The following is a 25,080-nucleotide window of genomic DNA, read 5'->3' as shown; positions in this document are numbered from 1 at the left end:
GTAGGGCAGTGCTCATCCACCACTCAGAAGAGCACACCGAGTCCAAAGGCAAATCAAGAATGCTCATATGCACACTGATTTAGAGGTGCAAGTGAAACTCGCAGACAAAACTATGAAAGGGTTTAGAAGTGGGTGTCTGAGGTAGGAAGAGAGAGGACGAGAGTGCTGCTTTGTTTTATAATTTGACTAACGTTTATTTGCATGTTACATTTTGATGCAAATACTAATAGATTAAAAAACAACAACAAGGAAGGTGGCCTGCCCCTGGCACTGGGCACGCCCATGGCCTATGCTGGGGCCAGAACCTAGGTCTCCTGACTTTGTCCAGTACCTCTGTTGCCAAATATTTTGCCATAGCCTCTGGCCGGGACACTGGCCTGTTCCTGACTTCCCACCCTCACCCCCACCCAGACAGCCTGGAGAGCCTAGTCAGGTCCCACAGGCACCAGTCAGGTGCCGGATGAGGAGGGCAGGCGCCTCAGGAACTGGGGCAACAATTGCTCACCCCAAGGTGACTCAGGCAGGAAGGGGAAGGAGTAGGTATGTGGGAGGAAGAGGCTGTTCTTGTGCCCTCACCCCAACCTTAGTCTTCAGGGCTGCCAGGATTTAGCAAATAAAAATACAAGAAGCCCAGTTAAATTTGAATTTGAGACACACAATGAGTAATTTTTATGTCTCAGGTATTGCATGAGACATACTTATACTAAAAAAATTAGTTTCTAATCTGAAATTAAAATTTAACTGGGCATCCTATGTCTCATCTGGCAACTCAAGATCTCAGAGGGGAAAGGCCCTTGCTGTGACTCTTCTGTGGGAGCAGAACAGTAACTCTGAATGAAGAAAACCCTGGAGGGGCGCTTGGAAGAAACAGGGAAAGGATGAGGGAAGTGGAAGGAGGAAGAGAAAAGGGAGCCCTCCAACCCTGTATCCAGACCACCACCTCTGAAAACAGTCCCAGAGTTGCCCTGGAGGAAACTCTTAGCCAGAGGGACACATCCAGGGGCCTCTGTGTGCCAGGCTCCCCAGCGGGACCTCCTGTCACTTGTGGTGCCTCAATCCAGCACACGGCTGGCACCTGAGGTCCAGTCCAGCTGGGGCTGCAGCAGGAATAGAAATGGACTAGGAAGAACATATTTATAACTGCTGAAGCAAGTGGAGGAGAAGGCAGAAGTCACGAAGGAAAAGATTGATTGCTAGATTTCAGATGACATAACAATGACACAACTTCTGACCACAAAAGTTTTCATAGACAAAGATAAAAGACAGAAGACAGATTGGAGAAAATATCTGCAACATATGTAATATCCAGAATACATAAAGACCTCCCACAATTCAACAAGAAAAATACAAACACTACAGAAAAATGAACAAAGGATGATGAGATAGTTTTATCTGTCAATTTGGTGGGTGTTTTTTGGAGAAGATTAATATTTAAATTGGTGAATTTTTGGTAAAGTGAATTGCCCACCACGATGTGGGTGGGCCATCTCCAATCAGTTGAAGGCCTGAATAGAACAAAAAGACTGGCCTCTTCAAGCAAGAGGAAATTCTCCAGTGACTACCTTGGGATTTCATCTGCATCATCCACTCTCCTGAGTCTCCAGCCTACCGGCTCACAATGCATATTTTGGAATTGCTACCCTCCATAATCATGCGAGCCAATTTCTTTTAATAAATCTCTTACTATATACAAAGCAATTGGTTCTGTTAAGAACAGGTAATTCACAGAAGAAATACATATGCAGAATAAGCGTATGCACAATACTCAGCTTCCCTAGGTGTCAAGGAGATGCAGATAAAACAACCAGAAAATACCTTCTGTCATAAGATTGGCAAAAAAAAAAATTTAAGGTGCATATCCAATGTTGATGAGATTATGGGAAATAAGTTCCCCTAAATACTGTGACTGGGATTGTAAATTGGAAAAATTTTAAGGCAATTTGACATTAACATTTCAAATGTGTATACCTTTTACCCAGCAATATTACTTTTAGGAATTTAACCGCCACATATGCACTCAGAGACATGTTCACAAATATTCATTGCATAATTATTTGTAACTGCAAAAAATTGGAAACAGATAAAAGTCCATTAAATGAGAATGGTTAAGTAAATTATGTAACATCTATAATGTGGAATACCTGGCAACTGTCAAAAAAGAAACTAATAAATAAATGGAAAGACAGTCCATGTTCATGGATAGGAAGACTTAAAATTAAGATGGTAATACACCCCGAATTGATCTACAGATTCAGTGTGTTCTTTATAAAATCTCAGCTGTCTTCTTTGCAGAAACTGGTCCCAAAATTCACATAGAAATTTGAGAAAAGCCAAAACAATCTTGAAACAGAAGTTGGAGGACTCCTACTTCTCCTGATTTCAAAACTTCCTATAAAACAACGGTAATCAAGACAGTGTGGTAATGAATGGCATAAGGACAGACATATAGATCAATGGAATAGAATTGAGAGTCTAGAAATAAACCCTCACATTTACAGTCAATTGACTTTATCAAAATTAAAAATTGCAAGGCCAGCCCAGGGTTCGGCAAACTTTTGAGACGGAAGAGTTGCCAGGGGTCAGCAAACTGTGGCTCGCAAGCCTCTGAAGTAAAATTGAAAATGAAAATAAAACGAAACTATCATAGTTTCATTTATAAAAATTTTAAAGCATATTATTTACATAATGGTAATTATGTAAAAATCTATTTATGGCTCTTGAATAATTTTTAAATTGTTGTGAGAGACAGGATTTGGTCTTCCAGGGGTCGGCAAACTTTTGAGATGGAACGTACCCAAAGAGCTGCACTTGGCTCGCGAGCCGCAGTTTGCCAACCCCTGGCCTAACCAAAGGGATCTGGGGAAGCTCAGGGAATGGGGCAAATAGGAATGGACCATTTGATGTAAAATCTCTTTGTGATTCTGGAAATTTGCTTTTTTTTCTGTCTTTTCTGTTCACAAAATTATCCTCCTTCCTTAAAGCAAAAGGCAGAGCGAGAGAGATTCCTGAATTGGCGGGCACTGGAGTGTTTCTTGAGGAATATGGGAGAGGCTCTGCAGTCCTTGATCCCTCTCCACTGGAGTGGAGGTTCCCTGCATTCATTTTCACAAGCTGTTTATAAATATATTTCACATTTCTTTGCTGTAATAACCAGAATAACTGCCTATGATTCAAATTTATATGAATGCTCAGGCTCATACGTTGACTACTAACTACTGTCCTTTAACAGTGATGCCCATATGGCCCATTAAGTCATCTGAGACTGTTTATCCCTCGACGCAATGTCCCTAGGATGTTAGACTTCTAAGTTCTTCAGTTTGCCTTTTGCAATCTTTCATATTGAATACTTTTAATCCTTGCTAAACTCAAAGTTACTGCTTCTAGAAACTTCAGCACATACACATGTCCTCTGATCTTTCTATAATCTACTGATGCTGGGAAGTCAGATGACAACATTTATGTAAAATATATGAAATAAGAGAAAAGAGGCTCTGTGTGAGGAAAACTTTGAGCTCTTTCATGGAGAAAGTTGATGATCCTTTAGAGAAGGTTTCTCAACCTCAGCACTACTGACATTTGGGGTAGAATAATCTTTGTTGTGAGGTCTGTCCTGTGTCTTGTAGGATGTTTAGCAGCATCCCTGACCTCTACCACTAGATGCCAATAGCACTTCCACCTGTTGTGACAACCCAGAATGTCTCCACACACTGCCAATGTCCCTGGTGGGAAAATCACTCCTTTAAGGATTTTGTGATACAGTCATCCCTCAGGGTAAGCAGGGGATAGGTTCCAGACCCTCCCATGGATACCAAAATTCATGGATGCTCAAATCCCTTATATAAAATGGCAGTTTTTATATATAACCTATGCACATCCTCCTGTACACTTCAAACCATCTCTAAATTACTTATAATACCTAATAAAATGTAAACGCTATGTAAATAGTTGTTATACTGTAGGTTTAGGGAATAATAACAAGAAAAAAATGTTCAGTACAGATGCAACCATCATAGGCCTAACTACATAGTACATATCAGCAACAATGTAACATTGTTTTCCAAATATTTTTTATCCCTGGTTGGTAGAACCTATGAATGTGGAACCCACAGATACAGAGGGCTGACTTGTTTCAGTCACTCTAGTGTTTTTTTTTCTTCTGGTTCTGTGTAGTTGTGATTAATAGGTTAATTTACTGATTTGCCTAACATTTCGTAAAAATTGTATGTGCATGCATGTGCTTGATCAATAGAAGCATAAGCTATACCCCCTTGTCTCAGGATACACAGGAAGGAAAATATGCACAAATGTCACCAGCATGCAGAATAGTCCCAAATTCTCAGCAGGAGCCTTATCCACTATCTGGACCCTCTCTAACATGAGGCTGAGCAGTGCTGCCACACAATTCCTCAGTCCTGCCTCTCCTTCTCTACCCAGGCTCCTATTTGGCCCCTACCCCAGTCTCACCTGCAGCTCAAGCTCTTCCCTTAGCCTGCAGCACTCTCCACCCCCTCCTACAAGGCCTTAGCACCAGGCTTCCTCTGGGCCTCTCCTCTCTCCTGGTGCATCTCCTGAAACTGGAGGCCAAATGGGTTTGTGCTGCCTGCGCTGCTCAGCCAATAGATCGACACAGGAGTTGAGTCATAGAATAAGCGTTTATTATCAGAGAACCGATGATCTGAGAAGGCGGTGGGTTAACACCTCCAAAAACTGTCTTGACATTCTCAGACTAGCTTGGAATATTTAAGGGAAAATCTGGGCATTCCTCCAGAGGCTGCGTGATGGTTCTGGGGGTCTGCATGGAGTCTCCCCTCTGGCAATGTAGCTCTCTAACGTGGTCACCAACCCAGGAGCAGTGATGACAGTAACCTGGAAAGGATGCTAGGCCATAAAGATTGTAATGGGCAAGCACAGGGGTATTGTGACTAGTAAGCAAGCATAAATTTCAGGGTAATTATCTAAAGCAGGGAACTGGGACAGGGGACATTCCAAGCTCATACTGTAGGGAGGGGGCTGATCAATTGTTAAGCTCTAGGGCAGGGAGAGGCGAGGCCAGGGACTTTGCAAGACCCCTTTTGTAGGGGTTCCAACTGGGCCCTGTTTCACTCCCATCACCCATCTCTGCCTGAGCCAGGCCCTTTGGCACTGAGCACTGTGGCTCCTTTGCCGGCTAATCCATTCTATGTCATACATTTTCTCTCCTCACCAGCCATGTCAATTCCTGGAAGGCAGCAGCATCTGAAACTAGTAAGCCACTTCTACTATGCACTCATCCCCTGCCCAGCCTTGTGCCAGACACCCAGCAGCTCCTCAAGCCTACTACACTGAACTTGGCATTCAATCCCTGCCCAAGGCTGCCCTTTCCATTTGGTTTCCTACTGCTCTTCTCAACTTCCCCTGTTCAGCCACTTCTCCAGGCTCTCCTGACCTACATTAAAATCCTCCCAGACTCAGTTTTAAAAGTTGCCCCCAAGGTGGAATTAAATCTCTTCTTCCCACCTAGAGCTAACCTACTACCTCTTCCCTACACCCATCTATAGCATTTGGCACACGACCTTGTACCTTTAATTAGATTTAATCTGAGTCTGTCTCCCTTCTCTACCCCATCCCTCGCTGTGACAACCTTGAGGAAAGGGCCTGAGGGCTGTTTATCCTAACCCTCACAACTCTTCTTCAACCTCAAAGTTTAATCTGAATTTGTTGAATAGAATAGAAACAGAATGCACAAATGTCCCAAATCCAGAAGCGGACATCCTTTAAATGCCCTTGAACGCACCCTCTAAGGGCCAGCTCCCCTGACTGTCAATGTCTCCAGACAGACGCTGCCTGCCTGGTCTTTAGCAAACTCTACCAGGAGGCTGCGAGGCCGGTACTCGAAGTCAGGCTGAGCGAGCCAGAGCATCACATGATTCTCCTATCACATGATTCCTAGAAATGGAGGGTGGGGGTAGGGAGAGAGAGTCAGGCAGGGAGGTGAGTGCATTGAGTACAGAAACGAAGCACAGCACTTCAGGATGGCCCGGCCTCTATGTCGACGAGTAGCCAATGGGAGCACGACAGCCCGGACATCTGGCCAATGGAAACTGAGGTGGGCGGGCCATCGCGCTGCGAGGCCCAAGTGTTGGAGCTGTGGGGTGGCTGCTACACAGCGAGCGCCAAGCAGGACGCAGGTAAGGAGGTCGGCTCCGCAGACCTTACCCTTGCTTCTTTAAGGGCCTGGCAGCGGGGACGTGGGGGCTTGAGGTTCCTCTGGAGTTTTAGCTGGGAAGCAGGAGAAGACTCACTTAGAGAATCTCCTTTGGGGGTTTGCGATGCACTGGAGGCAGTTTTATGAAGGGTGGGAGTAAGCAGTAATGGCAGTGACCCCCTTAGAAGGGAGCAATCTCCCTCTACCTCCCAGCATCCCGGAAGCTGCAGCCCCTTCTCCTAAAGCAGGGACCACTCCGTTCTTGAACCAGCTCCGCCCCCCATCAGCTGGTGCTGCTGCTGCTGCTGGTGGGTCGTGCCCACGGCGGCTGGTAGAGGGAGAGGCACCCACCCTGGCCCGGAGCTCAGAGGGCTGAGTTGGACTTGAGACTCAGGACTTCTCAAATGTAGTAGGGACTTGGGAGTGGTTGTGTCTCGCTCTCCCTTACTTCCTCCCTTCGGGGTGGGACAAGCTAACTTCCGCCTTTCCCGGCCACTTTTTCCTGCTCATTCACAGTTGGATAGTTTCATCTTTTGGGAACCTCTCTCTCCTCCTGGCACTCGGAGTTGGGGGATGCCATCTAGTGGAAGATAACAGAGCTGGAGGCTTGAAGAGGCTCCTGTCCCTCTCTGTTGTGACAGCGTGAATGGCGTGGGGTGAGAGAGGTCACAAGCTCAGAACCCTCCTAAGAGGAATTGGGCCCTCTCCTCCCCCATCCCTGGTCCTGAGTGTGTGTGCATGTGTATTCAGTAAATGCATACACTATACTCCCTAACCTCAGGATACCCAAGAAGGAAAATAAACATAAATCACTAGGGTGCTGAATAGTCTAACATCTGTACAGACAGGTATCCCTTCTGCCCTAAGCCAAGAAGCGGGTGGGGCCAGCTGTAGATGCCTTGCCTGGGAGCTATGAGCTTGGAGAGGTTGAAAGGGGCCAAGGTCCAAAACCAGTCTTCATCCTTACCTGGCCAAGAGATGGCCTCCTGGGAATGGTGTTTGTGCTGGGAAGGGGACTCTGAGGAAAGGCAGGTGAGGGAGAGAGGATGTGAGTGACTATGTGGGTGCTACTCCCTGCCACACATAGTGTGTAATGTCCATGCACAGACTCTTTGGGAACTGAGGCCCAGAGACAGGGAGCAATGTTTGAGGCTCTCACGATCGGTGGCAATTGTAGAACTAGGACTCAAGTGCAGTATCCAGGCAGCCCATGCTCTCTCCATTTCTGTCCTGTCCAGGAAATGCTTCTGTCCCCCTTCTCCTCTTGGACCCCAGGCCTCTATCCTCCCAGGGTTTGTCCATTCCCATGCACTATCCATAGTGCCACATGTGAAATGAACCCAGTTCCAATATGCTCTGGAACCATCAAAGCCTGTTATCTCCATGACTTGATATATCACATGGTGTGTTGCTTAACATCTCTGAGCCTCAGTTTCCTCCTTTGAAAAGTAAAGGTAATAATGACTACTTTGGATGGTGGTTGCAAAGAAGAAAGAAAATATAGTGTTCCAACTGGCTTCTAAGAGGCTTAGCAAACATTACTGTTTCTGCCCCTCTAGGCAGGGAGGGTAACATCTCCCAGGCCTGCCCCATTGAACTAGCAGGACTACCTGATGGTGGGGGAAGAGTTGTATAGGAAGTGAAAGGCTGCATGCCCCAACCCGCCCATCCCAGTCACAGACTTTGGCTGGTTCCTTCTGCTCACTCAGAGAAGCAGCTGGGTGGGCACTCATGGTTTCTCTCCATGTGCAGCTGAGTTTCAGTTCAGCCCTAGGGTATGGGGAGAGGCAAGGGTAGGGGGATGGTATGTTTGGGGAGTCTAAAAGGGCCTGGTGGTATTGGGGGACCCTTAGAACACAGCTGTCTTAAAGGCTGACCCAGCTTCTGTGTCCCTTTCCCTGGGTAATGAGAGGATAGTCAGTGGGTAGGCGGTGGCTGGCCTCTGGGGGAGGCAGCCTAGACACCACTGGTCATCTCACTTCCCTTTTCACAACTTTCTCAACCCCGTGGTTTACCATGTCATCATGTGACCTCCCACCAACAGTGCAGGTGTGAGCACAGTATCAGGCGAGGAGGCATCTGGAGGGGCTAGCTAGGTAAATGGAACCCTGCTTTTCTTCAGGGGGATACTCCCTCCTTGCGCCCCAGTCACATCTTCCCGTGGCTGCTGATGGCCCCCCCTACCCCACAGAGGAGGCCTCATTTCCCACAGATCAGATCCACAAAAACCACAAATCTTCCTGATTCTCACATGTCCACATGTCTACACACCCAGAGACTCAAATGTTAGGCCATGTGTTGGGGACACAGATTCACATGTACTCACGTCAGCATTCATGCTCATGGGTGTACATGCACTGGTGCATGTGTGACACACACACACAGAGGACACATGTAGGAAGCTGAATCTCAGGATTCCACATCTCGCTTCCTCCCTGGACAAGTTGTTGTGGGGAGGCTCAGGTAGTCCTGGGCCTGAGGGGAGACTGGTCCCAGAAGCAGGGATGGCATGGACTAAGCTAGTTGCCAAGTGCCTCTTGATATTTTGCAGGTGGACCATGTGGACCGTGGTGAGCTGGGTGGCCTTAGTGGCAGGGCTGGTGGCTGGAACACAGTGCCCAGATGGACAGCTCTGCCCTGTGGCCTGCTGCCTGGACCCTGGAGGAGCTAGCTACAGCTGCTGCAATCCTGTTCAAGTGAGTGTCCTTAGCCCAGGCAAAAGCTGGCAGCTGGGGTTTCCCAAAGGGTCATTTTGGATGGGCCACAGGAGGGGACCAGACTGTGGTCCTTTTCTGTGTCCTGTCCTCACTTTCCAGGACAAATGGCCCACAGTGCTGAGCGGGCGTCTGGGCAGGCCCTGCCAGATCGATGCCCATTGCTCTCCTGGCTACTCTTGCCTCCTGACGGTCTCAGGGACCTCCAGCTGCTGCCTGTTCCCAGAGGTGAGGGTGCCATTAGCTCAATGGGGGGGTTCACGTCTGCACTTACACTTTTCCTGCACTCTCCCACCCCCAGGTAAAAGGGCCTAGTCAACCCAGGAGTCTCTGTGTCCCACAGGCCGTGTCTTGCGGGGATGGCCGCCATTGCTGTCCACGGGGCTTCCACTGCAGTGCTGATGGGCAGTCCTGCTTCCAAAGATCAGGTATGGCAGGGGTGGAGGTGGAGGGCCAGGGGAGGGGCAGTATGTAGAGCCGGAGTGCCCAGGAGCCCAGGTCGTTGGGTGACCTTGATTCCTGCTCTCACGCCCTCCTCATTCATGTGGCATCTGTACTAAGCAACCCCCCTTCTCTGGACAAAGGGGCAGCATTGGGGCTAGGAGGGGGAGGAGACAATGCAAGTCTCCAGGCCTGGTGCCAGGTATTGCAGGGGTGGGGAGAGGCCAAACAGGGCTGGTTTAATGCCAACTCTGTCAATGGATGCCCTTGCCCTGTGCCATATTGCTGAGACAAGGACTGGCTTGTGGGAGAGTGGCTTAGGAGTGCCTGGGAGAACGCTGAACCCTTGTCCCAGTCCCCCAGTCCCTCTGTAGCTGGGCCTGTAGGCCCTGGTGCCACCAGCTCCTTGAGTCATGGGGGCAATGACCTTCACTGACTGGGTTGGTGGACATCTGGGTCATCCTGTCCACAGATACCAACTCCTTGGGTGCTGTCCAGTGCCCCGACAGCCAGTTTGAGTGCCCCAGCTCCTCCACGTGCTGCACCATGCCTGATGGCTCCTGGGGATGCTGCCCCATGCCCCAGGTACAAGTTTGGGAAGATAGGGGGATGGAGAAGGCATTGGGGGCAAGTGACCGGCTGGAGGGGACAAAGACAGAATCAGGACCATCTCTTCTCAGGCTTTGTGCTGCGAAGACAAGGTGCACTGCTGCCCCCATGGTACCACCTGTGACCTGGCTCATGCCCGTTGCCTCACGGCCACGGGCACCCATCCTCTGGGAAAGAAGATCCCTGCACAAAGGACTAATAGGGCAGGTGAAGACACGGGAGAACATTGGGTTGGAGGCTGGGAGTGAAGAGAGGCCTTGCCTGGCTCTTAGCTGGGGAAAAGCTCCCCTCTACTCTGGCTGCCCCCCACTCCTCTCTTCCCTTCTAGGGATCATGTGCCCAGATGCACGGTCCCAGTGTCCTGATGGTTCTACCTGCTGCCAGCTGCCTACTGGGAAGTATGGCTGCTGCCCAATGCCCAATGTGAGTGAGGGTCTAGCCAGTTGGGCTTTGTGCTCACAGACACCTGGCCTGGACATCTGCCTTCCAGGGACTCCAGGGGTGGGGCTGACTGGCTGGTTGTTGGGAGCCTGGCTGCTCAGGACTCATGCTACCCCCTAGTGGGGGGTTGAGGCAGTGCCAGCTGTGGGCCTGGCTGTTTCTTGTGCTCAACTGGAATCACAAAGACCCACCTCTGCTTCCACCCAGGCCATCTGCTGCTCTGACCACCTGCACTGCTGCCCCAAGGACACTATATGTGACCTGGTCCAGAGCAAGTGCCTCTCTAAGGAGAACGCTACGGACCTCCTCACCAAGCTACCAGCACACACAGGTACCAGAGGCAGGCCACAGACCATTCCACCTGCACCAGGAGGAGCTCTCCTTCAGGCTGCTCCAGGAAGAGATATGGGGGTGGGGGACTGATGACCACATGGAGGGGCCAGGGTAGGTACAGCCCCCTTTTCTCCACAGTGGGCCTTGCCTTAGGATCACTTCCAGGGATGGTCCTCCATCCTCAACACCTGGTTCCAGCTGTGGAGCCAGCAAAGGGTAGGCACCCCTGAGGGTCCTCAGTGCCACTACTGACCTGTCTTTCTTGCCTAACTCACAGTGCAGGAGGTGAAGTGTGACATGGAGGTGAGCTGCCCAGATGACTATACCTGCTGCCGCCTACAGTCAGGGGACTGGGGCTGCTGCCCTTTTATCCAGGTACCCAGGAATGGTGGGTGGGCTGGGCCGATCAGATGGTGGCAGCCAGCTAGGCCCCTGTGCTCACTACTCTCTATCTACCCTAGGCTGTGTGCTGTGAGGATCACATACACTGCTGCCCAGCTGGGTTTAAGTGTGACACAGAGAAGGGTACCTGTGAACAGGAGGCCCGCCAGCTACCCTGGATGGAGCAGGCCCCAGCCCATCTCAGCCTGCCAGACTCCCAAGCCATGGAGAGTGATGTCCCCTGTGATATCTTCACCAGCTGTCCTTCCTCCAATACCTGCTGTAGACTCACGTCTGGAGAGTGGGGCTGCTGTCCTATCCCAGAGGTGCATGGGTAGGGGGCTAGCATCGGGGGACAATGTCTTGGCATGGGCAGGTGGCCAGACTTCTGTTACGTTGCTCTTCTGCCCTCTGCCTAGCCCACAGTGACACACCAGCTCTGTCAGATTTCATTCCCAGCTGGAGGAACTGTGAGGAGAGGCGGAGTGGGGTTGGCTAGGGGCTCAGCATTCTATCCCACATAGCTTCTTAGACCACCCATTCTGTCCCCTATTTCCCCAGGCTGTCTGCTGCTCGGACCACCAGCACTGCTGCCCCCAGGGCTACACTTGCTTGGCTGGGGGGCAGTGTTATAGCGGGAACAAGATGGTAGCTGGATTGGAAAAGATGCCTGCCCACCGGGCTTCCCTGTCCCACCCCAGAAACATGGGCTGTGACCAGCACACCAGCTGCCCAGTGGGACAGACCTGCTGTCCAAGTCTAAGTGGGGGCTGGGCCTGCTGCCAGTTGCCCCATGTGAGTACCTATCTGCCTGCCCCTGGAGAGGGGAGCTGAGTCCTGTGGGGAGAGGGGGACGAGAGCATAATGCTACTTTGTCCCCCCAGGCTGTGTGCTGTGAGGACCGCCAGCATTGCTGTCCGGCTGGGTACACCTGCAATGTGAAGGCCCGAACTTGTGAGAAGGAGGTGGATTCTGCCCACCATGCTGTCCTCTTGAACAGAGGCCCTCACATGGATGTGGGGAATGTGGAGTGTGGGGATGGGCACTTCTGCCATGATAACCAGACCTGCTGCCGAGATAGCCATGAGGGCTGGGCCTGCTGTCCCTATCACCAGGTCAGTGCCACCTCCAACTCTGGGGCTAGGTATGGGCCTGGGCCAGGTCCTGCTTTGTCCAGCTCTCACACCCTGCTCTGATCATCCAGGGCATCTGTTGTGCAGATCAGCGTCACTGCTGTCCTGCTGGCTTCCGCTGTGGGGCCAAGGGCACCAAGTGTTTACGCAGGGAGACCCTGCGCTGGGACACTCCTTTGAAGGATCCAGCCCCGAGACAGCTGCTCTGACGGATTGAGGACTGAAGACTCCATAGCCCCCAGGACCCTGCTCAGAGGTGACTACTGCTCAGGCCTCCCCAGCACCTCTCCCACACCAAATTATCCTGGACCCCTTATTCTGAGTCCCTCCTATCATCATGAGAGGTGGGGCCTCAATCTAAGGCCTTACCTATCAGAAGGGGGACTGTGGCAAAAGCCACGTTACAGGCTGCCATCCCTTCCTCCAATTTCTGTGGACCCTGTGGCCAGGTGCTCTTCCCTATCCACAGGTGTGCGTGTGTGTATGTATGTGCTCCAGTAAAGTTTGTACACTTTCTTAACAGTGTCTGATTTGTACCTTGCCTGCCCTCCCCAGGGGACCTCTGAGCAAGGGCCCCATCCAGCACCCACATTCCCTCAACCCCACAAAGACACACACAGAGCTAATCTCACCAGTTTTATATTTGCTGCTGCCCACAGCAATCCCATCACATTAAACCCGGGTTCCCAGAGCTGCCCCAGCCACCAGCCCTTTAACATGGTGGCCCAGAGGTGGGCTAGTCAGCAAACAGCACCCCCTCCCCTCCCAGGGGTCCACAGAGAATGCTCCCTCCCTTCCCAGCCCTCACACTAGCAGCTGAGGCCAGGTTGCCCCTCCTGTTTTCCCACAATAGAACTTTCTATGTACAGCCACGTTTATACAGGCACTGCTTCCCCCCACCCAGCCCTCCTCCCCAGCACCTTCCAATGGGGGTCTGGACCCTTCCCACCACCCTCTTGGAGGCAGACATGGGGTCCCTCCCAAGACACCCAGCATATACCACTGGACAGCTCCGCAGGCCCCTGGGCACCTTTTGAGGCAGTGGGCTAAGAGCGAGTGACTCCGCAGCCCCCTGGGCCCCGCACCCTGGGGACAGGCCTCGGCGGAAGGGGCGGGGCCCGATCCGGGGGCGGGGCCAGGCGGGGCAGGGGCACTACTTCACGTTGAACACCATCAGCGGCCGCTCTTCCCGCCGCTGCCACGGGCTCTTCTTGTCGCCCGCCTCGTCGCCTACCTCCACCCCCAGCTCGTCCTCCGGGCTGGTGAGCGAGTCGCGCCGCAGCTCGCTGGCGCTGCTGCGGGAACTGTCCCCGCGGCTGCGGCCCCGACCCCGGGGTACCGTGGCCGCCCGGCCCTCGGGCGCCGCCACCTCGTCCAGCAGCGGTGTCAGCGAGTTGTCCTCTGGGGAGCAGAGGCCCGTGCGGCTCTCGCTGCTGCTGGGTTCCGTGTCCTCGCTGAGCGCCAGGCGCGGGGGCGCGGGCGGGGGCGGCGGGGGCGGGGCGGCTGTGGGTGCGCGCTCTCGCTCCTCGCGCAGGGGCCGCCGGCGCGCAGGCCGCGCCTCGTGCACGTCGACGCCCGAGTCCAGGCTGGCATCCGTGCTCCGGCCGCCGCCGCCCGCCTGCAGGTCGATGTAAGAATGACGCACCTGCGAGTTGGAGCGCCCGTCGAGGGACACAAACCAGGCGCGTGGGTGAGGCTTCACGCCCAGTTCGAGTAGTTTCTTCTCGGTCAGCGCCTGCAGCTCCCCGTTGAGCTGCGCCATGGTGGACTCGTTGAACAGCACTGGGATGGTGACCGAGCCGCTGACCGGCGCCGAGCGCCCGCCCCCCCAGCCCTCGCCGCTGCCACCCCCGCTGCCTTCGCCTCCCGCGCCCGAATGGCCCTGCATCAGCGGGCGCTGGGGGTCGGGCTGGGGAAAAGGGCGCGCCGATCCGGGGGTTGTTCCCTCGGGCGGGACGGGCTCGTCGCCCGCCCCCGCGGCGCCCGCCTCGCCCCCGAGGCGCACGTAGTGCGCCGGGATCACCAGGGTGGGCATAACGTTGCGGTAGACACTGTCCTTGAGGTGGTCGATAGAACCACAGAAAATGAGCTGCCCGGTCTGGCTGAGCGAGGGGGGCCGCGCCAGCTGGTCCACAGACTGTGACAGCAGGAAATCTGGGGTCTTGCTCTCGGCCGCCCCCTTGTGGCCCAGGTAGTGCTCGAAGGGCGGCGGCGGAGAAGGCGGCTCCGGTAGGAACGCCGCGGCCCCCGAGGGCCCCCGCCGGTACTCCTCTAGGCCTGGCTCCAGCCCGCCAGGACCCTCGACGGAGCGGGCGCCCTTCAGCCCGGCGCCCTCGCCCCCTCGGGCACCTGCAGGCTCGGTGGCCGGACGGCAGGCAGAGCGCGGTTTGGCTCGGAAGAAGTCATCCCGGGAGGCAGCCAAGTCTCGGGAGCTGGAGAAGGCAGAGTGAAGGGGGCCTGGAGGCGGAGCCTCAGGGTCTCCCGATGGGGCGGGCTCCAGGGGTCCCCCACAGATGAGGTGGAGCTGGGACATCGAGGTGGCCTGGTCTCGTTTGTTGCCTTCAGAGGGCCCGGAGAGCTGCAGCTTGCGGTGCTGTTGCCTGGGCTTCAGGCAGCGCCTCCTGGAGAGGAGGGGGCAGACCAAGACCCTCAGGAAAGGGTGGGGACCAGAGCAGCTCCCTAACCCACAGTTGCAAGATGAGGGATGGATATAGTTGGAGGGGTCGGGACAATGCCTGGGACTCAGGAGAGATGTTGGGGAGGCCAGATGGGTCCTGGGAGAGGCTTGTGGAAAAACCTTTCATATCTATGGGAGGTCCAACCAGCAGCTGTGCCCATTTCGTTCCCCTCCAGTAAAACTGCACGCCTTAGCATGTAAGGAGGTGCAGTGAAAACCTGAGAGGAGTGCCTAAGCCAACGAGGGGCATGTCTAGCCTGAGGTCCCCTGGACATGAGAGCTGGGTTGGTAGGAACATCTGCAGGTTGTCCCTGGAGGGGCCTGGCCTGCAGGTCCTGGCTCCTCTCCCACTTCTCTCAAGCCACCAGTCTTTCAGTCTTTGTATGTACTTTCCTGTCAGCGCCTTGAAGATCGGACTGTACTTTATGCATCTTTAGGGCCTGAGCGCCCAGCATAAGGCCAAGCATAGAGCAGGCCTCCATCTGCATGGGATGAGAGGATGTAGGGATCTGGGCAGCACTTACCGGCAGTAGTAGATGAGCAGACACAGCAGAATGAGCACCAGCAAGGCCAGGGCTGCCAGGATGGTGAGCAGGAAGATGGTGTGGTAGGTGCCAATGTCCTGGATGCCTGATGTGATGGTGACCAGCCCTGTGCCAGGCAAGGGCTTAAGGTTCCAGGTGTGGATGCCCTTCCTGTCTTTCAGAAGGATTTCACTCTCCCAGCCTCCCCTTACCTCACTGCCCCTTGTCCCCACCCCCCACTCTTACCAGTCATGGGGGAGGCCATGGCAGCCGCCCAGTACCCCAGCTGGGGGGAGATGAAGGTCCAGTAGAGTTGCCGTCCTTCCTTCCGGATCACACCAGTGCCGTTGCGTACCCACAGACCTGAGAGAGTCAGGGGTTGTATCAGACTCAATGTCCCCCCACCCATCTAAGTCTCTCCCCAAACTCTAGCACTGGCAATCCCCTGAGGCACTCACCACTCTTGGGGTCAAACCTCCAGGCTGGAATGCTGGTGCCCACAGCGAGGGCACGAGGCTCCGAGGGCACAGGCAGGGACAGGTGAATGGGGCCTGAGAGTAGCACCTCTGTCCCATTGCCTGTCAGCAGGTGCACACTCACGGCAGCGAGGGGCATCAGCTCCAGCCAAGAGCCATTGCCTGGGGAAAGGGGACACAGGGCTGAGGGCTAAATCCTGGGAGGGGGACATCTCTTCCATGCCTGGTACCCAGCATACCTGAGCTGGTGGCCTCGGTGCCCAGGAAGGCAGGGAAAGCCCGCATTTCCTGCTGGGTGCTGGCAGGTGTGAGAGAGGCCCAGAGCTGGCTGTAGGTGGAGCTGACAGGCAGGCGGGCAGCCCGGCGCTGGAACTGTACCCAGGGCTGGGAACGGGCACCTGGATGGAGAGAGGAGGGGCTGCAGTGGCCTGGCCAGGGACAAAGTTGCCAAGAGACCAGAGCAGAAAGCAATTATCTAAGAAGGGGAGCCATTGGGTCAGGCCATCTGGGAAGACTAAGGAGGGTGGTGACTTGGGAGAACTGGGCAGTCATAGAATATAAATTTGGAAGGGACATGGGTCAGAAATCTAGCCCTGGCTGTGTGACCCTGAGCAAGTTACTTGTTCTCAGAAACACTTTCCTTATTAATGTATAAAATGAAGAGGTTCAGGTCCTCAAATAATTAGTCTACTGTGTGGCAGGCACTGTGTTAGGTGCTGGGGATAAAAAAAATGAATGATACAATTCACAATTCCCTGCCTTCAAGTTCACAGTCTAGTGCAGCACTGTCCATTATGGTACCCATTAGAACTTTCTGGCAAGATGGATGGAAATGTTCTATATCTGTCCTGCCCGTTACAGTACCCGCCAGACACACATGGCTATTAAGCACTTGAAATGTGGCTAGTGCAGTTACTGAGGAACTGGGTTTATTTTTTAATTTTTAAAAATTTACTGAATTTTAAGTTTATTTAAATTGAGCCACGTGGCTAGTAGCTACTGCGTTAGGCAGCTTAGGCTATACACACTATGTGTGTCTGTCTTGGGTGGAAGGGACATAAAGGAATTCTAATACAATATGGTAATAGCCAACATTTATTAAGCTTTAAGATATGCTGAGCACTGTTCTAAGAAGGTTACCTATGTTAACCCCTGTAATTAGCACAACAGCCCCTGAGGTAGGCAATTTTATCAACCCCATTTTATAGATGCAGAAATGGAGGTGGGAAAAGTTCAGTAACTCACCCAAGGTCACAATCCTAGAGCCCAACTGAAGCCCAGGGAGTCTGGTGCCAGGATCCATCATCCTCTCACCCACCATTCCATCCTGCATCACTATTACAATAGAGGGCTGCAGGGTGCAGGGGGAGCTTAGCCTGCCCAGCTTGGGAAGGCCCTGTGGAGCCTTGAAAGATGAGTAAGGCTCAGCAAGGAAAGTGTAAAGGGACTTCCAGGAGCGCTGTCATGAGAAAGGCCCAGAGGCACAAGGCAGGGTGCTGATCAGAGGCCTCCAGGTGACTGGAGTGGGAGGTTTGCAAGACAGTGGCGGGTCAGGTCCAGGAGGACGCAGTTAACAGGTGAAGGAGTCTAGGCTTTATACTGAAGCAGTGGGACCCGTGGGATGCTTTAAGCTACAATGAAGGGTTCGTTTGGCATTTTAGAAACCTCCAAAGACATTTTACAAGCCTCTGGTTCAGGATCAGAGAGATGATGATGAACAAATGAGTAATTTGGGGACAAGGGCTCAAGCTAACAATATAAACCGGAGAGGGGCTTCTTCCACTCCAAAATTCACTGTGGCTCCCTGGTCCTAGCCAGATGGCGTCTCCTCTCTGCCTGGCTTCATGAACCAGTCTGCACCAGGTACCCTTCCTGCATAGCCATACCAGAGAGAGCATTCCCTTCAAACTCACTGTCCTCTTCTGTGCCTACACCTGGAAGACTCCCCAGGCCTTCTCCAGTGAGGTGCCTTTGCTCCCTCTTCAACTCCCAAGCCCATGCTGTCCCACAGCTCCCTTTACCAAATTCTCTTGCCTGCTATACTCACAGGTTAAGGTTTTCTCAATATTGAATGCAGTCGCCCTCTACTCTGTTCTGTAATTATTTCAGGGTTTGTGATGATTTGATTGTGTGTCTTCCTACTTGTCTGTGAACTCCACAAGGTAGGGAGTGGGTCTGTTCTTCCTTACCTTTGTTCCCAAACATCAGAAACAGTACCTGGCACAGACTAGGTGCTACAGCAAGTCTTAGTTGAAAGAGACTGAAAAGCCACTGGGTACACCAGGGCCACTGCAGGATTGTTCCAGGCCTTGCACTCCATAGGTGTTCAATACCTTGAAATGACCCTCTCATGGCCTTCTAACATGGCCAGCACCCAGTAGGTGTGCCGCAAGGATATGGAGATCCACTGAAGATAAAGGTGGCAGGAAATAGGAATTCTAATGGTAGGAGTAGAAGGAGCATACAAACCACGAGAAGCCCCAATAACAATAAACATTTATTGACCACCTTATGTGCTGTTTTTTGCATGCTTGATAATATTTGACCCTTACTTCAATTTGATGATGTAGATACTATCAATATTTACATGTTATAGATGAAGAAACTTAAGACTCAAAGGTTAAGTGACTTGCCCAAGGGCACCTAGCTATTATGTGGGAGAGCCGAGCTCTCTATACCCAGGTCAAGGGGAGGAAGAGGAGTTGGCAGGTAATGGGGTGGGGGTAGCCTTACCAGGAGAACCCAAGAGGATGTGCACCAGGTCCTCATAGAGGATGAGGGTGGCGGGCCGCTCAGGGAGCAGGTAGAGGCTGACGGACGCATACACTGTGGGAGGGGTGGCCTGTCAGCTCCAGAGAAAGCCCCTGCCCACCCCCAGGCGGGGCACTCCCTCCATCCAACCCTAGAGACTTCATCCTCCCTCAGCCCCCTCTGCATACCCCAGCCCAGGCAGCAGCTGCTGGAAAACCTACCCCTTCCACTCCACCCCCCCAGGACTATTTTGGGAAGAGGCTGATTGGGTCAGCTGCTGCCCCACCCTCCACCTGCCCCTGCACTCACAGGGCAGCTTGTCAACACGCCAGGGCACGGAGTTGGTGAGGAAGCCAGAGCGGGCAGCAGTGACCAGCACCCAGGTGCCCAGCCGGTAACTGAGGGGCAGTGTGGCCACACCCTCTGTGTCTGTGGTACCAGCGGCCAGCAGCATCCGGTTCCCAAAGATATCCACTGAGGCCCGGGCCAACGGCACCAGCTCCCCGCTCACATACACCTGCACCTTGATCAGGATCTCTGTGGGCAAGATGGGGTGAGGACAGTGAGGAGGAGGGAGTGGGGAAGAGAGAACTAGGGGAGCCTGGAAATCAGAGGGGGCTGTGGGTTGGGAGTGGCTTTGGGGCCAAGTGTAGACAAGATATAATAAAAGCCAGCATTTATAGAGCCCTCATTTAAACCTTACATCAACCTGTGAGGTAAGTAGTACTATTGCCATATTTTATTAAGTCTAACACATGCACTTTTCCATATTTCCAACATTTCTGAACTCAGGATATGCCTATTGTTGATGATGTCGTAATTGGCAGCATTTTTTTCCATTTATTACCGGTACATGAAATAATGGTGAGTCTTACAGTCAACGATGTCTTAGACTTGATAAAATATGCTCTTAGCCCATTTATAGATAAAGAAATGGAGACTCAAAGAGTTAGATACTTGCACTTCAGTTAAGTGGAAGATCTGGGATCCAAACCTGGGAGTTGGCCTCTAGACCCAGATTCTTAACCACTGCACCCTATGGGGCTGTTGTCAGGGAAAGGAGAGGGAATGGAGGGCTGAGAAAGGATGACTAAGTGGAGAACTAGGGGTTTGCAAGTGGAGAGGAGAGAGGTTAGGATTCAGCCATTTGGAAGGGAGTATGGGAGGCTGGGTTAGATTTTGGGATCTCACGTAAAAACTGAGAAGGGGACACTAGGGAACTGGTCATACCCATCATTCATCCTCCTCCTAGAATCATTTGCACAAGCCTGTTTCGCTTCAGATTTAGGGATTCACACCAGCCCTGAAGCCCAAACAAGTATCTCCTGACCCATCCTCCTCACATGTACTGCTGGCCCCCTCCCAGCTGGTCAGCTACAGTCAGTCACCATGGCAACGCCCTCATTCCTCCCATGATGGGCAGAGAGCTGGGGCCCTGGCAAGGGGAAAGAGATCTGGGGGGGCTGACCCAAGCTCAAGGGAAACTGGTATGGAGGGGGCTGGGAAGGAAAGTCCAAGTCCTTTGCTTTCCAGCCAGCTCTTCCCCCAGCACATAGCTGGTCCAGCTGGGATGGGCCTACAGGTGTCCTGATCTCAGATGGGGTGTCGAGGGGGAGGAACCAGGCCTAGCGCGGTTCTCATGGATTCTCCCAGGCAGCCTGTCTGATCCAGAGCACCATCTATCCCTTCTCACTCAGCGCAGCCCCTCCTTTGAGAGCATGCCTCACCTCTACTTTGCTGCTAATAATGGGAGGAAGTGTCATGCCTAGAAAGGTACAGAGGCCTAAGTGCAGGGCCTAAGAGGCAGGTGGGAGTGGGCTAGGTGCTAGACACAAAACTAGAGGAGTACAGGTACAGAAGCAAGAGCCTGGAGCTGAGGGCGGCAGGGCACGGGGAGGTCCAGGGGCCTCACGGATGGTGCCTGACACTCAACAGTGACAGGTGTCTTATCTCAGGCTTCCAACCCCAGGGCCAGCACCACGCCTGCCCCTGGCATTCCACCCAGCTGTTCCTGAGCCCACCTCCCTGTCCCCTCCCAGGCCAGAGCCCAACTCTGCAGAGTGGGTGCACACACTCGACCCTCTCCTGCTCTCCAGTTCTCCCAGTAACTGGCAGTCTCCCCCCCCACACACACACCCATACACATGCCCAGTAGGAATTCTGAGAAGCTAGCGGGGGCCTGACTACTCCCCACCCCCACTCCGGGCTAGGAGCAGCTGGATGTAGCAGCTGGGAAGAGGGGACCCAGGAGTACAGACTATAGTCATTTGAGGGAATGCCTTGGGTTCAAGGGCCAGAGACTCAAAAAAGGAGAGGGAGCACAGGGAACAAAACAGGGGTGGGCAGGTGAGACCTGAAGGAGGCATCAGTGCCAAGCTGGGGTGGGGGTGGCAGGTGCCTAGTAGATTCCCTTCTCCTTCCCCCTCAACTGGGCTCCCAGCCAGCAGCAACTGGCTCTATTCCAGCCAATTCCCCGGGCCCCCACCCTGGGGTGCAGGACTTGAGGGAGAGGCTTCTTGAGAAGCTAGGGCCCTTTCCTAGCTATCAAAGCGCCTCTTCTCTCCCAGAACGCAGGGAAGACTGAGGCCAAGGGGATCCTTCCTCATTCCTCAAAGCCTGACATTCCATACTGTATCCGCCTCTCTAGGCTTCAGCCCTGCCTCATTCCAGGAGGAAATCCGACCCCCTCCCTTCATCCGGACCCCACTTCCCTCATCTAGACTCCCCCACCCTGCCTTTCCTGCCGGCTCCTTGGTGGGGAGGTGAGGAATGGAGAGCACTGGTTCAGGTTCGGAAAGGGATGGGGTCCAGAGGCAGGAGATGGGAGAGCAATAGCTGGGTGGTGGGGCAGGAGGCTGGAAGGTGGGTGCAGGGCTGGAGTGGGTGGAGAGCCCAGGCATAGGGAGGAAGTCATGGTCTAGCTCTCCCACCCTCTCCCGCTGCAGGAGCCGACCCCACCCCCACCTCACACACCCACCTGGGCCGGGGAGGCGCTGGGAGGGTCTCCTCCACTGCGATGGAGAGGTGAGATGAGGAGGGGGTGACCTGGGAGCGGGCTGGGGACAGGAGTGGCTGGAGGCCTGCTGGATGGGGACCCAGGCACCTGCCCTCCCAGCCGCACTGCCCACAGCCAGCTCGCTAGCCAGCTCAGCATGGCTCCGCCACCACAGCCCAGCCATGCGCTTTGAGCTGGGAATCACAATGTATCCCGTTTTCCAGAGCTCCCCCAATTGCAGCCCCTCTGTCATGGGCTGAGTAGCGTTTCTTTGGTGCACCCCAAAATCTGAACCTGGGGGACCGCCTGGGGGTTGTCAGGCTCCAAGGAGAAGAACCCTATTCGAGCAGTCAATCCGCCCACAGCCTCACCCACTCCCCCCTCCCTTCCCCCCATCAAACCCAGCTCTAGGCGCCCAGCCCCCGTCCGGGCCCAGGGTAGCAGCCGATGCCTGCGCCCCCACCCAGCCGGGGTCGGGATCGAGGAACCCGCAGGGGGCTGCAGAGCCGGCGCCCGCCCCAGCCCGCCCCTGGGCGGGTGTCTTCGGTAGACAATGGCTCAGGCAGCAGCGCCTCGCGGACCAAGAGGGAGAAAAACAAGGCAGGAGGGGGCGGCGGCGCGGAGACTGAAGACCCCCATCCTCCCTATTGTACCTTCCCGAGACCCCTGCCCAGGCGGACCCCTCTCCCCAGTAAGGGCGGACCCCAGGTCGCCTAGCTCCCCCACCCAAATCTAGGAAATAGAATAGCCCCCGATTCACGAGCGCCGCCAAGAGGGGGCTGGCGGGCGGGGTCCGATCGGGGAATGGGGGTGGGGGGGCGCAGGCCCGTGATCGCTGCCCCTCCTGGCCGAGACTCACCCTGCGGGCTGGGGGGCTCCGGCGGCGACTTGCCGGGAGCCCGGGAGGCGCCGCCGAGCAGCAGCCCCAGCAGCGGCAGTAGCCGCGCAAGGATGCTGGGGCCACTCGGTGGCGGCATCGCGGGGCTAGGCCCGGCCCTAGTGGCCCATGGCTCCCGCCCGGCCCCGCTCGGCCGGCCCCGCTCAGCCCCAGCTCTGCGCCGCTCGGCTCGGGCTCCCGCTCTGGCTGCGGCGGCCGCTCAGCGCGATTGTCTCCGCCCGGAGCCGCCGCCAGCGCCCCCTTCAGGCGGCGCCCCATCCCGCAGGCCTCCGGGCACCGCCCCCTCGCCGCCCTGTTCGGCCCGCCACAGGCTGGAGGTGCCCGCGCTCAGCCCGCCCGGGGGCCCCCACCCGGCGCTCCCAGACTCCAAGCTGCAAGGGAGCGTAGCGAACAGGGTCCAATCTTTGAAGTTCCAGAACCCCCGAAATTTGGTGCAAAATTTTTTGGCGGTGGGGGGGGATGGCTAGTGCTTGCAACACACCCAAAGAGCACGCACAGTTATGAGTGTCTCTAAAAAGTGTAAGAACTGCCCTAATTTATGGCCCCTTTCCGCACAAACACCCGCGCAGTGCTGGAGAGCTAGGGCGCAGCCCCCTGGGAATTGGTCAGTCTCGGTTCTCGTCTAGCTTCTGCCTCTTATTAAGCCTTGAGCAAGTTACTTACCCTTATGATCCTCAGTCTTCCTTTAAAGTGAGAATTGTAATAATCTCTACCTCATGGGGTTGTTGTAAAGATTCAATGAGATAATGATATAAAGTGCCTAGCACATGCCTGACAGGTGCTATTGTTGGCTCAGGTGATTAAGATCCTTTGCTGGGCAGTCGTAATGGTTAGGACGTTTTAGTGATGCAAGCAGACTGTCTCCCCCACTGAGAATCACAGATTGGTCCCACTGTTCATGAATGACAATGAGTCTTTTAGTTCTTCCTCAGCCATCGGAACCCCACGTTTGAAGACAGCTGTTGGCCAGCCCTCTAGCCCGGGCCTGGCTCTCCTTCCTTCCAGTTTCTGGTTGTTATCATCACTCAGTTTCTGGGTGCCCAAATCCTCAACTAACCTGGTATCCCTCTCCTGGTTCTCTCTGGCTTGTCACCTTTTCTTTCTCACAATGTGGTGCCTTGGAGGGGATTGGTGCCTAGGACAAGGACCTCAGGAAAACAGGCTTCTCTTCTGGTGCTTTTCATTAAGTTGGGTCCCCTGGTTGGGTTTTCTGACTTAAGGGGACCTTGTTTGGAGCTTGTGGACAAAACCACCAGATTTTTTTTTTTTGCCTTCCTTCCTTCCTTCCTTCCTTCCTGCCTTCCTTCCTTCCTTCCTTCCCTTTTTTCTGTTTTTCTTTCTGCCTTTCTTCCATTCCTTTCCTTTTTTCCTTTTCTATCCCCTCCCCCTCTCTCTCTCTCTCTCTCTCTCTCTCTCTCTCTCTCTCTCTCTCTCTCTCTCCCCTCTCCCTCCATTTCTTTCTCTTTCTCATAAATTTCCATCTAACCAGATTTCCCAGTCCTATTCTTATGTAACCAATTTTTTTTGGAACCTCAACACAGGATTTAGCACTCATCCCTGGTGAATTTCATCTTGTTGGTTTCAACCCAACTTTACAATCTGTCTAGGCTGCCTTGGATCTGCTTCAGTTATTGTATTGGAGCGCCCTCTCAGCCACCTGCAGGTTGAAGGGACTCATGACAATACCAGGCAGCCCAGGGCCAGGATGGAGCTTTGAGACACCTCCATAGAGATCTCCTTCAGCTTAATCAAAATTGTTCAGTTTTAAATCTGAGTCTCCATCATCCAGCTCACATTTCTGTCTTGTGCACAAGGACAAATGCCAAATGCTTTGCTGGATCAAGATAAATTGTCTGGGGTCACCTAATTGCAATGGCAGAGGTGGAAGAGTGTTTGGCTGGTGTTCAAAGATCATGGCTTAATCTTTTCCTAAATATTCATCGTCACCTAGTTAGAAACTTGTTCTGGAACTTGCCATGCATGGATGTCAAATTATTCTATTCTATTCAGAATTTACCTTTTACTTTTTTAGGTAAAATCAAATACTAACAGCTCTTGTGAGGTAAGCCTGTTTATCAATGGCTTCCCCCAACACTTAGCATCAACTGAGTCCAAAGTCCTCCCCTTGGCCACAAGGTGCTGCCTGCCTGTCCCCACCCCATCCTCGTCTCCTGGACTCCTCACCTGCTTCCAACCCATGGGCTTCCTTGCTTTTACTTGCACACATCAAGCATGCTTCCACTTCAGGGCCTTTTCTCTGACTGTTCTTTCTGTCCAGAACACTTTATTTCTGTGCAGCCACCTGGCTCATTCATTTATCTTTCTGCTCACCTCATCAGAAGGGCCTTCCCTGACTACTCTACCTAAAATATCAGCCCGTTCCCAACACCCACATCATTCTATCACTAGCTCCCTACCTTTGTGTTTACTCTAAGCGCTGACCACTGCTGGCCATATATTTACTTATTCGTTTACTCTTTACCCCATTGTTGGATGTAAGTTCCATAGGGCAGGGACTTTTTT

At 53.6% G+C, this 25,080-nt stretch overlaps 2 protein-coding genes across 2 annotated transcripts; one reads left to right on the top strand and one right to left on the bottom strand.

Moving 5' to 3' along the window:
* The first annotated feature begins 6,066 nt into the window (after window positions 1-6,066).
* GRN (granulin precursor) lies at window positions 6,067-12,756 on the top strand. Its single transcript, XM_019665541.1, has 13 exons — window positions 6,067-6,167; window positions 8,736-8,880; window positions 9,001-9,126; window positions 9,242-9,326; window positions 9,812-9,924; window positions 10,020-10,155; window positions 10,277-10,371; window positions 10,597-10,720; window positions 11,000-11,097; window positions 11,184-11,429; window positions 11,665-11,898; window positions 11,988-12,218; window positions 12,308-12,756. Exons 2-13 carry the CDS (start codon window positions 8,743-8,745, stop codon window positions 12,443-12,445), a joined length of 1,764 nt encoding a protein of 587 aa, XP_019521086.1. The 5' UTR covers window positions 6,067-6,167; window positions 8,736-8,742; the 3' UTR covers window positions 12,446-12,756.
* Window positions 12,757-12,869: 113 nt separating this feature from the next.
* On the bottom strand, window positions 12,870-22,784 carry FAM171A2 (family with sequence similarity 171 member A2). Its single transcript, XM_019665537.1, has 8 exons — window positions 22,519-22,784; window positions 18,974-19,201; window positions 18,647-18,739; window positions 16,153-16,311; window positions 15,896-16,075; window positions 15,684-15,800; window positions 15,438-15,564; window positions 12,870-14,857 (listed from the first exon to the last, which is right to left on the bottom strand). Exons 1-8 carry the CDS (start codon window positions 22,634-22,636, stop codon window positions 13,390-13,392), a joined length of 2,490 nt encoding a protein of 829 aa, XP_019521082.1. The 5' UTR covers window positions 22,637-22,784; the 3' UTR covers window positions 12,870-13,389.
* Between the last annotated feature and the right edge of the window lie 2,296 nt (window positions 22,785-25,080).

Source organism: Hipposideros armiger, unplaced genomic scaffold (genome assembly GCF_001890085.2).
Source record: "Hipposideros armiger isolate ML-2016 unplaced genomic scaffold, ASM189008v1 scaffold_447, whole genome shotgun sequence".
Lineage (NCBI taxonomy): Eukaryota > Metazoa > Chordata > Mammalia > Chiroptera > Hipposideridae > Hipposideros > Hipposideros armiger.
Note: the sequence above shows the minus strand (reverse complement) of the source record. Positions and strands in the feature narration are given on the sequence as shown.